The following is a 14,145-nucleotide window of genomic DNA, read 5'->3' on the forward strand; positions in this document are numbered from 1 at the left end:
ACGGTCTCCCTAATAAGTGATTTTCAACTTATCAGATTACAGGCTTTCTAATCATGAATCAGAAATTCTTAACAAGGGTTTTAACTTTGCTATCATCCTGAATTTTATTCCTAAAATTGATTTCATATGTGGGATACAAAAAAGTCTTTATCATCTTCCAGAGGTTACAGCAAATACTATCAGATTCAATAGTACGATTATTCTTGCCTCAGCAAAACCACCAATACCTAATACTACTCCATATGATAAGAAAGCAATCCACAATTTACGTAACAACAAAGACATTATAATAACCAAAGTGGACAAAGGAAATTCAACAGTCATTCTCAACTTCAAAGATTACTTTAATAAGATTAACTTGTTACTAGCAGACAATTCCACTTACCAAGTCTTAGATAGGGTTAAAGCTGTATAACTGAGAGGAGACCTCCACATAGCCTTTAAAGGAATGCGGAGAACCGACCAGGGCTTCTGACCTAATGTCCAATCTTCACCTTCTCGTGGTGCACCCTGTTGGGTATCTACTTGGATACTGAACAGACGAGGATGGGCTGGCAATTTGGGATTTAGCCGACCAAATTGTATTCTTATTGGTTAAACCAAAATATAGAATGATGGTACAACATGACAAAATTTCATGCCGGCTGGGGCGTCGGCGGGTTAAACAAGACCCCCGTTGTTTTCGCCAGGGAACCAGAGTGAACAGAGAAAAGTCAGCTACTGGAATAAATCTGAAAATAAACCCCAACTCAACATCACCAGAGTTAAAGATCGGTACTATCAACGTAAGAAGCCTGAATGGCAAAGAAATGGAGCTAGCAGAGGAATTAGATAAGTACCAGATCGACATAATAGGGGTGACTGAAACAAAAAAGACCAAAACTGGTGAGATCTTTCTGAGCAATAAATACAAAATGTTATATTCAGGCAATGACAATCAAGGAAAAGAAGGAGTAGCCATAGTATTCAACACAAAATACGAGGCTAATCTTCTTGAATGGCAGTCAGTCTCAAGTAGAGTAATGTGGGCAAATATGAGAATGGGGAACTGGACAATGAGACTTATTTGTGCCTATGGTCCCACAGAAGGTTCTACTAAGGAAGAAGTGGAGGAATTTTTTGAGGCTTTAGAAAAAGTAACTGACACAATGAAAAAGGAAAAGTTGGTCCTTGTTGGGGATCTAAATAGCAGAGTAGGAAATGATTGTGAGACATACAAAAATATTTTGGGAAAATTTGGAGAAAAGAGCAAAGCTAATAATAATGGCAAATATCTGTTGGATTTCTGCTCAGGACATGGACTGGTTATGACTAACACCATGTTCCAACATAAAAATGTGCACAAATTCACATGGAGAGAAGAGGCTAGGAATAAGAAAAGTCTCATTGACTATGTTATTGTTGATAGTGATGTTTTCTCCCTGGTGCAGGACACCAGAGTGTACAGAGGATTTGAAATTGGAAGTGATCACTATTTAGTCTTGAGCAGGATAAAATTGAATTTCATATTGAAAAGAATAACATGTAAGAAAGTTTTAAAGCGAATAAAAGTTGAGCAGCTCTCAGATGTGAGCTGTAGACTAAAATACAGAAAGATTATTGAAGAAAAAATGAAAGAGTTTGAGAACAGGAACCAAACCTTGGAGATTCAGTGGCAAACTCTGAAGAAAAAATTGATTGATTCTGCCAGAGAGGCATGTGGTGAGGTTGTCTGTAAGGATAAAAAAATCAGAACTCCCTGGTGGATACAGGAAGTTAAAGAGGCAGTGAAGGAAAAGAAGAAAGCATACCAAAAGTTCCTGTCAAATAAGTCAGCTTGTGCCCTTAGAGAATATAGAGACAAATGCAAGAATGCTAAACACTGTGTAAAACTAGCTAAACAAAAGTCATGGGAGGACTTTGGCAAGAATATAGAAAATAAATATCAAGAAGGTGGCAAAATATTCTGGAGGTTGTTGAAGAAGCTTAAGAATGGAGGAAAGAGTGCCATAAAAGGAATTAGAGATGATAAAGGTTACATGAAAACGGGAGAAAAAGATATCCTTGAAGTATGGAGTAATTACTTCGAAAAACTGCTAAATGACACAAGCAATGATGACAGCACAGTGGTAAAAAAACACTGACCAGGCATGCAGTCAGGAATACATATCTATACTTGAGATATGTATTCCTGATATATATGATATTCGACCAGAAATGCTGAAGTATGGTGGTATAAGAGTCTTATAGTGGCTGCACTGCATAGTTCAGAAAGCCTGGACAGAGGGACTAATTCCCGATGATTGGAGTAGAGCTCTCATAGTACCCATATATAAAAAGGGAAATAAAACTGAATGTGAGAATTACAGAGGTATTTCCCTACTGAGTGTTCCTGGCAAGATCTATGCAAGTATACTTGAGAAACGGTTGAGAAGAATTGTGGAAGAAAAGCTTGGTGAAGAACAAGCTGGATTCAGGCTAAATAGAGGCTGTCAGGATCAGATCTTCACTTTACGACAAATAGTCGAGAAAGCATGGGAATATAACAAAGATCTGTATTTAAGTTTTATCGATCTGGAAAAGGCATACGACAAGGTGCCAAGAGAGAAGCTATTCAATACGCTACAGTTATATGGTGTCAATGGGGCATTATATCAAGCAATACTTAGTCTTTATTTGAGTTGTAAGTCAGCAGTTAGAATTGAAGGAAGTACAAGAAGATGGTTTAATGTTAAATCTGGTGTGAGACAAGGATGTACATTATCTCCTCTGTTATTCATTATCTATATGGATCACATTATGAAGGAAAGTGGTATTAAACATGATATCAAAATTGGAGATGTTAATGTCAGCTCTTTGCTTTATGCGGATGATGTTATACTACTAAATAAATCTGCTACAAGTCTGCAGGATTCTCTGACTAAATTGAATAGCTGTTGTAATAGATATGGTATGAAGGACAGCAATAAAAAGACAAAGACAATGAAAATAGGCAGAATCATTGAAAATGTCAACTGTGTTGTGAATGGAGAACCTGTGGAACAAGTAAAACATTTCAGCTATTTAGGCACAATTTTTAGTGAATATGGTAAATTAAATATAGAAATAGACAACAGAATCAGCAAAGCTGGTATGGTGGGAAGTCAATTGAATAAATTCATATGGAATAAGAGAGAAATTAGTTGGAACACTAAATTAGCTGTATACAAGACAGTGTTCAAACCAGTTTTAATTTATGGATCTGAGAGCTGGGTCAGAAGTAAAACACTTGACCAAAGACTAGAGACCACAGATATGAGAGACCTGAGAAAGATTATAGGCGTGAACAGATGGCATCAATGGCAGTATCATATTAAAAACGAGGATATTAGGAAAGAACTTGGCATTGTCAGCATCCAGGAATGCGTTAGCAGAGCTAATCTCAGGTGGTATGGTCACTTAAACAGAATGAAAGACAAGGAAAGATTAGCAAAACAAGTGTTCTCTGCCAGGTTGGCAGCAAAAAGACCCAGAGGAAGACCAAGATATAGGTGGATTGATATGGTACAAAGTGCTTTAGACGATAGAAATATAAGATCTGATAATGTTGGAGTGTTGACAAGTAACAGGCTGATTTGGAGGAAAATTGTAGATAGGAAATTAATAATGATGTAATTTTTTTCATGTAGTACTATCATATCCTGTACATCCCTTGAGGGTACATGGCAGGAATTTGATGATGATGAAGTCTTAGATAAAAATCCCATCATGAGTAATCATCTGGAGACTAACGCTCTTATCCGCAATATGACCGGTTGGTCGGATGAACTAAAAAAACAACTTAAATCCTTACACCCTATTACTCCACGGCTTTATGGGGCACTGAAGATTCATAAAGAAAACATACCACTTCATCCAATAGTTGATGGAAGATCCTCATCTACGTACTTACTAGCAAAGCATCTGGAAAATTTAATGAAAGGAAAAATTAGACAAACAGAGACCTACATTAAAAACTCTCAACAATTTGCGGAAAAAATCAAGAGTATCAAAATATTACAAACGGACATTATCGCTAGTTTAGATGTAGTGTCCTTATTCACTAATGTATGTACCAGTCGTAGAGGTGGTCAACATTTTAAAAGATCTCTTTCCTCAGGACATCACCCAGTTGTTTCATCATTGCCTGAAATCAAATTTATTCAAAGTAAATAACTTAGTATACAAACAATCGGAAGGTCTAGCCATGGGTAGCCCCCCCCCTCTCACCACCATGTGCAGACCTATTTATGGAAAAACTTGAAAAGGATATTCTTTCCACCATTTTACCAAAACCATCAATTTGGTGGAGATATGTCGATGACGTGTTCATCATCTGGAAGGATACCATGGAAAACCTTCTCGTGTTTCTTAATAAAATCAACTCACTACATAATAAGATCAAATTCACTATGGAACTGGAGAAGAACAAAGAACTACCCTTTCTTGACTTACTGGTGAGGAGAGAAGATTACAATGTCCAACTGTCCATTTACATGAAACCCACAGATGCAGGTAGATATCTACATTATTCGTCTAACCATCATAGATCACAAAATCACAGCATCATTCATATGCTCCGTAATAGAGCCTTAAGGTCTATTTTGAAAGAAGGAGATGTACAGGAAGAACTGTCACAAATAGCTAACACACTCTATCTTTGAATGGATACCTTTCTAACATTTTAAACAAATTGCTTTTTAAAGACAACCCCCAGCAACGTGGAACAGAGTCCCAATATGTGTCCACAGCTGTCATTCCATATATTAATTCAGTATCCACAAAATTGGCGAGAATGTTAAAAGCTCATAACATCAGAGTAGTTTTTAAACCAACTACCACGATCAGACAAGTCTTAAGATCACCCAAAGATGAGGTACCTTTCTTCAAATTTCCTGGAGTATATGAAATTCCATGCACGTGTGGCCTTTCTTACATTGGACAGACCTCTAGAAGTTTTGAAATAATACAGAAGGAACATGTGTAGGATGTCAATCACAATAGAATCATCACATCTGGTTTAGCTCATCATTTCTCAACATCAAATCACGTTATAGATCGGAAAAACAGTTCCATGCCTTACATCGAGAATGACTACAGACACAGAACTTTAAAAGAAGCAGCAGTGGTGCTACGCACAAGCAATAATTTAAATAGAAATCAAGGTGCTATTCTTAAAGACATATGGAAATATCTCATCAATTCTCTCAGCTCAACAGAACTCAATATGCAAAAAACTATACAACACGTGGTCATGTATACCAGATTCTGACTGAAGCATTCGAACGCATGCACGCCATCAAACATGAATTATCAAATGTAACGGCCTAGCAGTTACTAAAGTGTATGTTTTCATGTAACTTGATGCATTTGTTTTCACACCAGTACAGCCTTGAAAATGCTAGACAGTGGCTAGTGAAACTTGTTGGCTCTTTGTATTTGTAATCATTAAATCTTATGGTCTTTTAACAATAAAAGTTCTTAGTTTTAACATATTAGACCAAATATGAACAGTTTAACTTCACATAATGAATGCCAGTTTAATGTGGGAAAGTTTTAAGATGAAAAAATTATAAACTGTGTACTACACTGATGGAACTATACTCCACAAAATTGATGAAGCTAGGTATTTGTGGGTGTTGGTCGATAGAGTTGAAGTTCAGAATGCATAATGCAAAAGTGGCACCAAGATGGCTCATAGAACTACTTGGTTAGTGCCGCCTACAACACACAACGAGATAAGGTGGTTATAATTCCTCTACAATGGTTTCATACAGTCACATTTGGATTCTGGTGCACAGGTCTAGTCACCTGGGGGGTTAGAAATGAAGTTGTAGAGATGATCCAGGGGCAAGTGACCATGAGTGAGTGGTGTTTGGCTTGTTACAACAATAAGATTGAGGGTTTGTAATTTGCAAATTTTAAAATTTTGTAATTTGCAAATTGTAGTTTATTTAGCATATATGTAAGTAGAAGCTTCAAGGGATCTTTCTGTAGTGATTATTAAATTTATATGTGATATCATTAGTTGTCCGAGGTCTTGTTATATGGTATGTATTTCTGAATATCCTGTAGTTGGCATCAAAGCAATATTTTAGCATAGCTGCATAGTGACATAAGTGTTTTGCAGTTAGTATCTGATTGCAGTGTGTATAAAGCTGGTATTGTCTCTTCGTTCCCAATTTATCACTTTTACTGTAATGATATTAATCTATTTAGTTTGTTATAGCATATCTTAGTATATTTTGGCATAGTGCTTTGTATATTACATTTTATGCATGTGAGAACTGTGTCTTTTAAGCTGTAGAATTTGCCAGTTATTGTCCATTTATGATGTATGTGACTATTCCAGTTCATATTTGCATCAAGGTATCATTGTTTCAACCGGGATGCAAATCTAGGCCTCCTAGCAGTGCATCATGGATAACGCTAAATGAGATAGAGTGATCATGGCAGCCAGTCTATCCACAGATCTCCTGGCTACTCACTACATGGCAATCAGAAGTGAATGGTTGGTTCTTACAAGAACCACTTGAAGAACCAATTGACTAGAAATCTCGGACCTCAAGACCTTGGACCTGCATCTTAATATTGAAGGAATTAACAAATCAAAATGCGAATACCTTTCAAAATTCCTTCTTGACGAAAACATAGACACATGTTGCCACTGAAGAAGACTTGTACAGAAGAGGGAGAATATATGGCTACCAGCTCATAGGAGCAACTCACCACTATGTATATGGCACAGCGACATATGTCCGTAACAACATCAAGCAAATCGAACTTGTTACTGTGTCAAGTGATGATGATGTCAGCCTGGTCATGACAAAGTTGGGCGAGCTGACGCTCGTTAATGTCTACAAGCCACCAAACGTTCAATGGCCTCAACAAGTCCTCCCCCCTTTTGAATCATCCACGCGAGAGATTTTAACAGCCACCATGAGATATGGAAATATGCCCAGAATGATGACTGCGGTATAGTCCTCACCAACTGGGCTGAGGTCTCCAATATCTACTCAGTCTTTGATGCTAAAGAGCGTGGCACCTTCAGTTCAAAGGCATAGAGAAGAGATTATAATCCTGACCTCTGCTTTGTTCACCTCTAATAACATAAACAAACCTCTACTTACTCAAAAAAGAGTTCTCAGTGACTTCCCTCACAGCCAACACCAGCCAGTCCTCCTTGATGTGGGCATAAAAATACCTCTTTCCCGATCAATCCCCCACCCAAAATGGAATTTTCGAAGAGTCAACTAGAGAAAAATATACCACTGACCTTGATAAGTGTGTTCATTTCATACCTCCTGTACCCAATAATTACAACCGATTTGTAGGGGCAGTCATCTCTATAGCTAAAAGACATATCTCTAGGAGTTACAGAAAGGAGTATATCCTTGGATGGAACAAATTGAGTGAACAGCTTTACAAGAAATTTCTGGGAAGCGGTGATCTGGAAATCACAGACAATCTCCTCCATGACTTGGATGCAGCAAGACAACAATGCTGGATAGAAACAGTTGAGGGACTGGACTTCAGATGCTCCAGTAAAAAGGCTTGGAGTGTGTTACGGAAGCTAGGAGGTGCTACAATGATGACTACTAAAAAGACAGATGCCACACCAAACCAAGTTGCTAATCACATTATTAAAATCTCGAGATGCCAACGTGATAGAAACCATACCATTGAAGTTAAAAGAGAAGCCAGAGACTAAAAGGGAAAACTACAAGATGAATCAGAATATGCAAGACCCCTTCAGCAACAAAGAAATCAACAATTCACTAGCTGATACAAATATGGGAAAGGCCCTGGGTTTTGACGGAGTTCACCCAGAATTTCTTATTCATGCTGGCAAAAATACCAAAAAATGGCTTGCCAGTTTCTTTTTGGAAACAATGAACATTGGCATGTTACCGAAAGAATTTAAGAAAGCTAAAATAATAGCTCTTCCCAAACCCGGAAAATCAACTGACCCACAAAACGTTCGTCCAATCGCACTACTAAGCTGTGCATATAAGCTACTGGAAAGACTCTTGTGCAACCACATAAACAACACCATCCTTGAACATGTTTCAATAGACCAGGCAGGCTTTAGGCTTAATCGTAGTTGTTGTGACAGGCTTTCAATGAAATTTAAAAACTTCTGTTTTTAAATTTCATTTAAAGTTTTCCTTGATCTAACTGCCACATGGAGAGAGGGCATGCTGTATAAATTAATGAAAGCACTTGTGCTGAAGAACAATGCAGCTTGTTAATTATATGCTCAGCAATAGATATTTCCATGTTGTTCTTGGAGAAAATATCAGTAATCAGAAGAAACTTAACAATGGCCTATCACAAGGCTCAGTACTGGCCCCTCTCTTATTTAGCTTATACATAGCTGACCTGTCAGATACAGTATTCAGAAAATTCTGTTATGTGGATGTTATAGCGTTAACCACCAGAAATAGAGAACTATGACAAACAGAGGAAATTCTCACAAACGACCTTGCCTCTATGCATACCTACTTTAAAAAATGGAGACTGCAACCAAGCCAAAGTAAAATTGAAGTGTCAACTTTCCATCTCAACAATAAACTGGCATATGATATTTGTTATGGCATAGGACTGAATTTTCCCATTTGAAAATTCAGTCCTATGCCATAACAAATATCCTAAATGCCTAGGAGTTACACTTGATCGTACCCTATCATATAAGAAACACGATGAAAACAGCTGGAAAAATAAGAACTAGAAACAACATTATCCAGAAATTAAGCGGCACTTCTTGGGATGCAGCAGCAAACACATTAAGAACATCTGCACTCACAGACTGGGAATACTCAGAAATACTGAATTGCCTATACACAACGACATGCTAGAGCTACAGCTCAACAGACTGAAATCAAGAACGCCCCCTCTCCGTGAAGCTAAACATCTGAGAATGACCAACTATAATATCAAAGAACAATGGAAATGGAACACAAAAACTAATGTCCAACTCGAAACTCGGTTTGATAGGCACTGTCTCAACATCCTTGGTATGGAATTGAGCCGAAAGACAGGGATAACACTGAACAGGATTCGTACCAGCCAAGGAAAGTGTGCAAGCTTTCTGTACAGGTGGAGAAAAATTCCCTCACCAAAGTGTGACTGCAGGTACCCAAATCAATCAAACCACCATATTTCCACTGAGTGCAGTCTTCATGCAAATACGGGTCAAAGAAATGACTTCCTGGAGGCAACAATGCCTGGATCAGAGAACTCGATCTTATAAGTGTTTTGTTCATTGAAAGTGTAATTGTCTTTGTTTTACTCCAACTGTCTGTCACTTACTTTTTACATACTTATATTGACTTGTGTACACGTACCTTTATAACTCCTATAGATCGCCATATGCTAAATAAAATAATAATCGTTTCAACCTGAGTGATGATAGTAGACCTACTGTTCTGTGTTGTATGTTCTGTTTATGTTCTATATGTTGGATGATTATATATATATATATTATCAATTGGTTGATTCAGTGAAATTCTGAATATAATTCATCTTGCTTTATCAGAGTTTAGGTATATGGAGTTTTTCGTGAGCCAGTCAGAGAGCAGATTTATATCGCAACATGTTTGTTTGGGATATGCTTACATTATTATGGATAGATACTATAGCTGCATCATCTGCATAATGGAAGATCTTGCATTTGAGAGGTAGCTGGTTAATAATGTGTATACAGATATTGACTGTAATAATAACTATTCTTCTCAGCTCCTTAGTATCATACCCTGATAATATACTAACAACCCTATCCCTAGCATCTTTTTGCTTCACTTTTTCTCATAACATTCCCAAATTCTATGTTATCAGATTCACACTGCCCAGTAAATCATTTCTTCCAACCAGCACAAGTCAATTCATCAATGCTTCCTCTTCAGACAGACTTAGACACTCAACTCCATTCTCTCAAACACCTGTTCAGATTTTATATCATACTAGGGGGGGGCTATGCAAAAATTTGCCGTGTGACTGGGAAGCAAAAGTAGCTAATTTTCGTTTGTTTCTGAAAGAAAACTTGTGTGGGGTGGATGCTTGTCACTTTGGGAATATGGATGAGATTCCCGTAAGTTTTGACATGCCTAGTTCTAAGACTGTGAATCTGAAGGGAGCAAAAGAGGTTTCAGCTGCTATAAGGTCTAACTTTACTGTGGTTTTAGCTGCTACAGGGCACAAAAGGTCTAACTTTACTGTGGTTCTCTGTGTAACTGCAGATTGTTCCAAACTAAATTTACCAAATACCAAAAGAAATTTTTAACGCAACTGATTCTTTCAATATTGAGTCTGATGAAGAATTTTTCGGATTTGAATAGTGTAATGTTCAACAAATATTAAGTAATACTTCTACCTTAGTTTTGTTATTACATTTGATTTACCTCTCATACCTTTCTAATGTATACTGCACCTGTTCATTTTTAACAAATTTAGACTTTTTTTTGTATAGATAACACACACATTATCTATTGAAATATACATAATTTCAAACTGCAAGAGAGGAATGTACAAAAAGGGGACACGAGGAAGGAGTCAACTCTGCAGAAAAATTGAATACAAAATACAACTAGGACCAAAAAATTTCTGTACCCACTGATATCATCAATGCAATAACTGGAGAACTGCCAGGGACACTGCTATTTTAAAAATATAGTAGGAAGAATACCAAATAGCATGAAAAACATAAATCCATATGGTACTATCATTATGGCAATTCAAGACTCATTCGTATAGTATTAAATGGAAGAAAATTACAATACTACATATAAGCCACTACAAGTCAGAGAGAGATTACTTTTGAAATCGAAATTGAATGCATTTTTAAAGATAACTTCAGCTATACAACTGTAAGCTACTTTAAATCAGGTCTTATAGGGCCATGACAGGACAATAGTCCATTTTGTCCATTACAGAATTGTTTTCACAGTTAGTTGATTTTTAGTGCCTTATGTTCTGTGATGAGTGTTTTATGCTACAAGGATGCAGGAATGGCAATGATGAGCTCAATATGAGAAAATTTCCAAGCTTCAGGATAAATACCAGTAGTATGGTATTGATAATTTTTAACATGAGTATTAATAAAAAACCTACTCTGGAGTCTCAGGAAAACTGGAGAAATGCTACAATCAGGAGAGTTTTTGGTATACTCAGCTTAGACAAGATTTTTGTGATCTCCTTCTGATGAAAAATGAAAATGAACATTGAAGAATTTCGAATGACAGGAAAGTGTTGACCAAAATCATCACTGAAAGGAATGGAGAAAAAGTAAGAAGGCAAGAAATCAGATTTCAAGTAAGATTTCTGAGTACAATGAAGATAGCAAAGTTGGAAAAAGAAACCAGAAAGCCTTTGGACATGATGCTGCAAGTTTTCTGTTTCTGGTCTTTCAATATCACTTTTGGGTATGTTGGTAATTTGCTTACAAATTTTCAACATACCCAAATTTCGCTGAATTCCAAATCAGCGTAATCAGACCACAACACAGCATGTATATGCAACAGTGAGTAAGTGAAACAATACAATTGTAATAGACAAAAGATCTAAAGTCCTACAACTATGTTGAGAGAGTAGTACAGCCAGAAAAGGAAGATGAAAATTTCGATGAAAACCAATTAAAATGGAGAATGAATGGTTCTTCATCTAAACCAGTTTCTGTGATGTGTTTTGTGCAGATAACAACCTGAGGAATGAAGACAATAATTCAACAAAGGATATGAAACACAGAAATCAAGATTATCTTCTTAACATTACTATAATTAAGTTTATTGTATACCAAACAATTGTATATTCACAAATCAGTAGTGTTGAAAGAAGTGGTAAGGTAAGTGTAAGGGTGAGGGTAATGTACTGGTAAGGGTGTTGAACAAATCGGTAGTGTTTGGAGAAGTGGTAAGGTATTCTGACAACCACTAATAAATAACAGAATGAGTAAGGATGACATGGTGAGAAGACAAATACAAGAGGGAAATCAACCACAAACACTAAGGGTACGTTACAAATGTGTTTATACCAGGGGTTGAAATAAAGATCTGAATCCTTTTTGATCCTCAGACAATTATTCGGGAGTTGAATGATATATTTCTGGTCGAGCATCTTCTACTCAAACTGCTTTTTCACATTTCAAGTTTTTGATGGCATTTTCTACTTCAAATATTGATATGTACTACTGTTTGCATTCCTATTGAAAATTTTCTACTACTTCATGACTTATTTTTAATGGTATTAACAACACCAAACAAACTATTTTATAAAAAGATGTTTTATTAACTTGCTTATATTTTGCTGAATTTCAAATCAGCGTCATCAGACCACAACACAGCATGTGTATGCAACAGTAAGTAAGTGAAACAATACAATTGTAATGTACAAAAGATCTAAAGTTCTATTTTGGCACCCTCTAATGTTTTTTTTAAAAAAAAAAAATAATAATAATAAACTACAGCTACGTGGGAGTTGCTATTAAGATATCAGTCTCCCAAATTTTTGGCAAATTAATGCAGCCATATTTGTTCAGGTTAGAGCATTCTTCACAGCCATGGCTGACTCAAAAAATTATCTTTCAGATCTGTAACAATTTCTAAATAGCACATTAGTTTTCTTCCATCTAATTCTGTGTGAAGAGGTGTCTGAAGCATGGTCTGCCAGGAGTAGATTGAAGAAAACTAATGTGCTACTTAGAAGTCATTACAGATCCTGTAACGACCTCAAATATGTAAATCAGAAAATGATGATGCATTAGCTAACAACTTATAAACACATACCTTTCATCCTGGGCTTCTAACCTTTCCATTTCTGCTGTAACTTCTGTGATTTCATCTTTAAGTTGCTGAAAAAAAAACATATTGCTTAAAATATATATGTGGAAAAATATTACATATATCACTAAATTTTATCTAAAATGCAAGCACAATGAAACAGATTACTTTATTATTCTCAAATACTAAGGGATCTTGATTCCTCATGGAGTGAATTCCTTAATGGAGTTAAGGTTATTCACAGCTTTCACAAAATTATATAAATAAAAAAGATATAAAATAAATATTTTGCAAAGTTTTGATTTTTTTCTTCTTCAAATTCATTACAAGTTTAATTCTCTGAAAAAATAAAGCATATTTTAAGTATCATTAGATAATTTTAAATTTCACTGCCAGATTTCCTGAATATTTCCAAAAGTTTTTATTTCTGGAAATATACCCAAAATTATGAAAACAAAATGGAAAAAGGAATTTTCATTTCAGCATTTTTTTTTTTTTTTTTTTTTGCAAGTGATATAGTACTTCATATAACACTGGACTACAACTGAAGAAAACAAGAATAATCAGCAATACCATATCTCTTTTTTTATACCTACCAATTTTTGTAAACCACTGACCTTCCATATATCTCCAAAAAGATATATGGAAGATCTATCACCATCTTTGTCACTACTTGCTTCTGTATTTTCTCCATCATTTCCTCATCCCCGGTAAGCCTTATAATAAACAATAATAAACCTTATCTCTACTTCTTCAACAAAAAGGTAATAAGATATGATATTCTAGAAACTTTTACAATATGCATTCTGAGCTTCAATACCCACCATGATTATTCCCGAAATCTCTCATTGTTATTATTTTAAATTTAATTAATAATTTTTTTCCCCCAATTCAGCACATTGCTTGCCACCTTTCTATTTCAAAATACAACAAGACTTTACACTTTGCCACATTAAACCAACTACCATTATCTTTTGATCCATGCTGTCAGTCTACTTGAAGTCATTTTGCAGGTTATCTACATCAACTTTATTAACTATTGCTCTACTCAACTTTGCATAATCAGCAAACAACTGGATATCCCCCTCAAATTATTCTAAATATGATTAATATAAAAATTAAACAGCAACAATTCAAGCATGGAATCCTACAGCAGAATGCTAATCACTATCTCCTAAATTTGACTCTTCCACAAACCAACTCTTTGATGTCTGTCCATCAGCAAATATCCATGTCACCAATTATAACAAATGTAACAATTACATTGTTCCAATTTATTAGTTAAAGATTCCAAGAAATTATATTATTGTTTAATCCTTTATAGAAGTGTAAGCAAACAAAGTTTTCATGTGAGGCATCTTCACGACTGGGCTGC

General features: G+C 35.8%; 1 protein-coding gene across 2 annotated transcripts in view; it reads right to left on the reverse strand.

Moving 5' to 3' along the window:
* Positions 1-14,145, reverse strand: part of step (cytohesin steppke) — a 375,568-nt gene that overhangs the window by 292,031 nt on the left and 69,392 nt on the right. For both annotated transcript variants that reach the window (XR_016548776.1, XM_090397533.1), the window contains exon 3: positions 12,777-12,841. Coding sequence is in view for 1 of the 2 variants with exons in the window: in XM_090397533.1 (XP_090253659.1) it covers positions 12,777-12,841 (65 nt within the window). In the remaining variant the exon portion in view is untranslated. The remainder of the gene's footprint in view (positions 1-12,776; positions 12,842-14,145) is intronic.

Source organism: Typopeltis vanoorti, chromosome 9 (genome assembly GCF_054136105.1).
Source record: "Typopeltis vanoorti isolate ZY-2024b chromosome 9, IOZ_Tvanoo_1.0, whole genome shotgun sequence".
In the NCBI taxonomy this organism is placed as follows: Eukaryota; Metazoa; Arthropoda; class Arachnida; order Uropygi; family Thelyphonidae; genus Typopeltis; species Typopeltis vanoorti.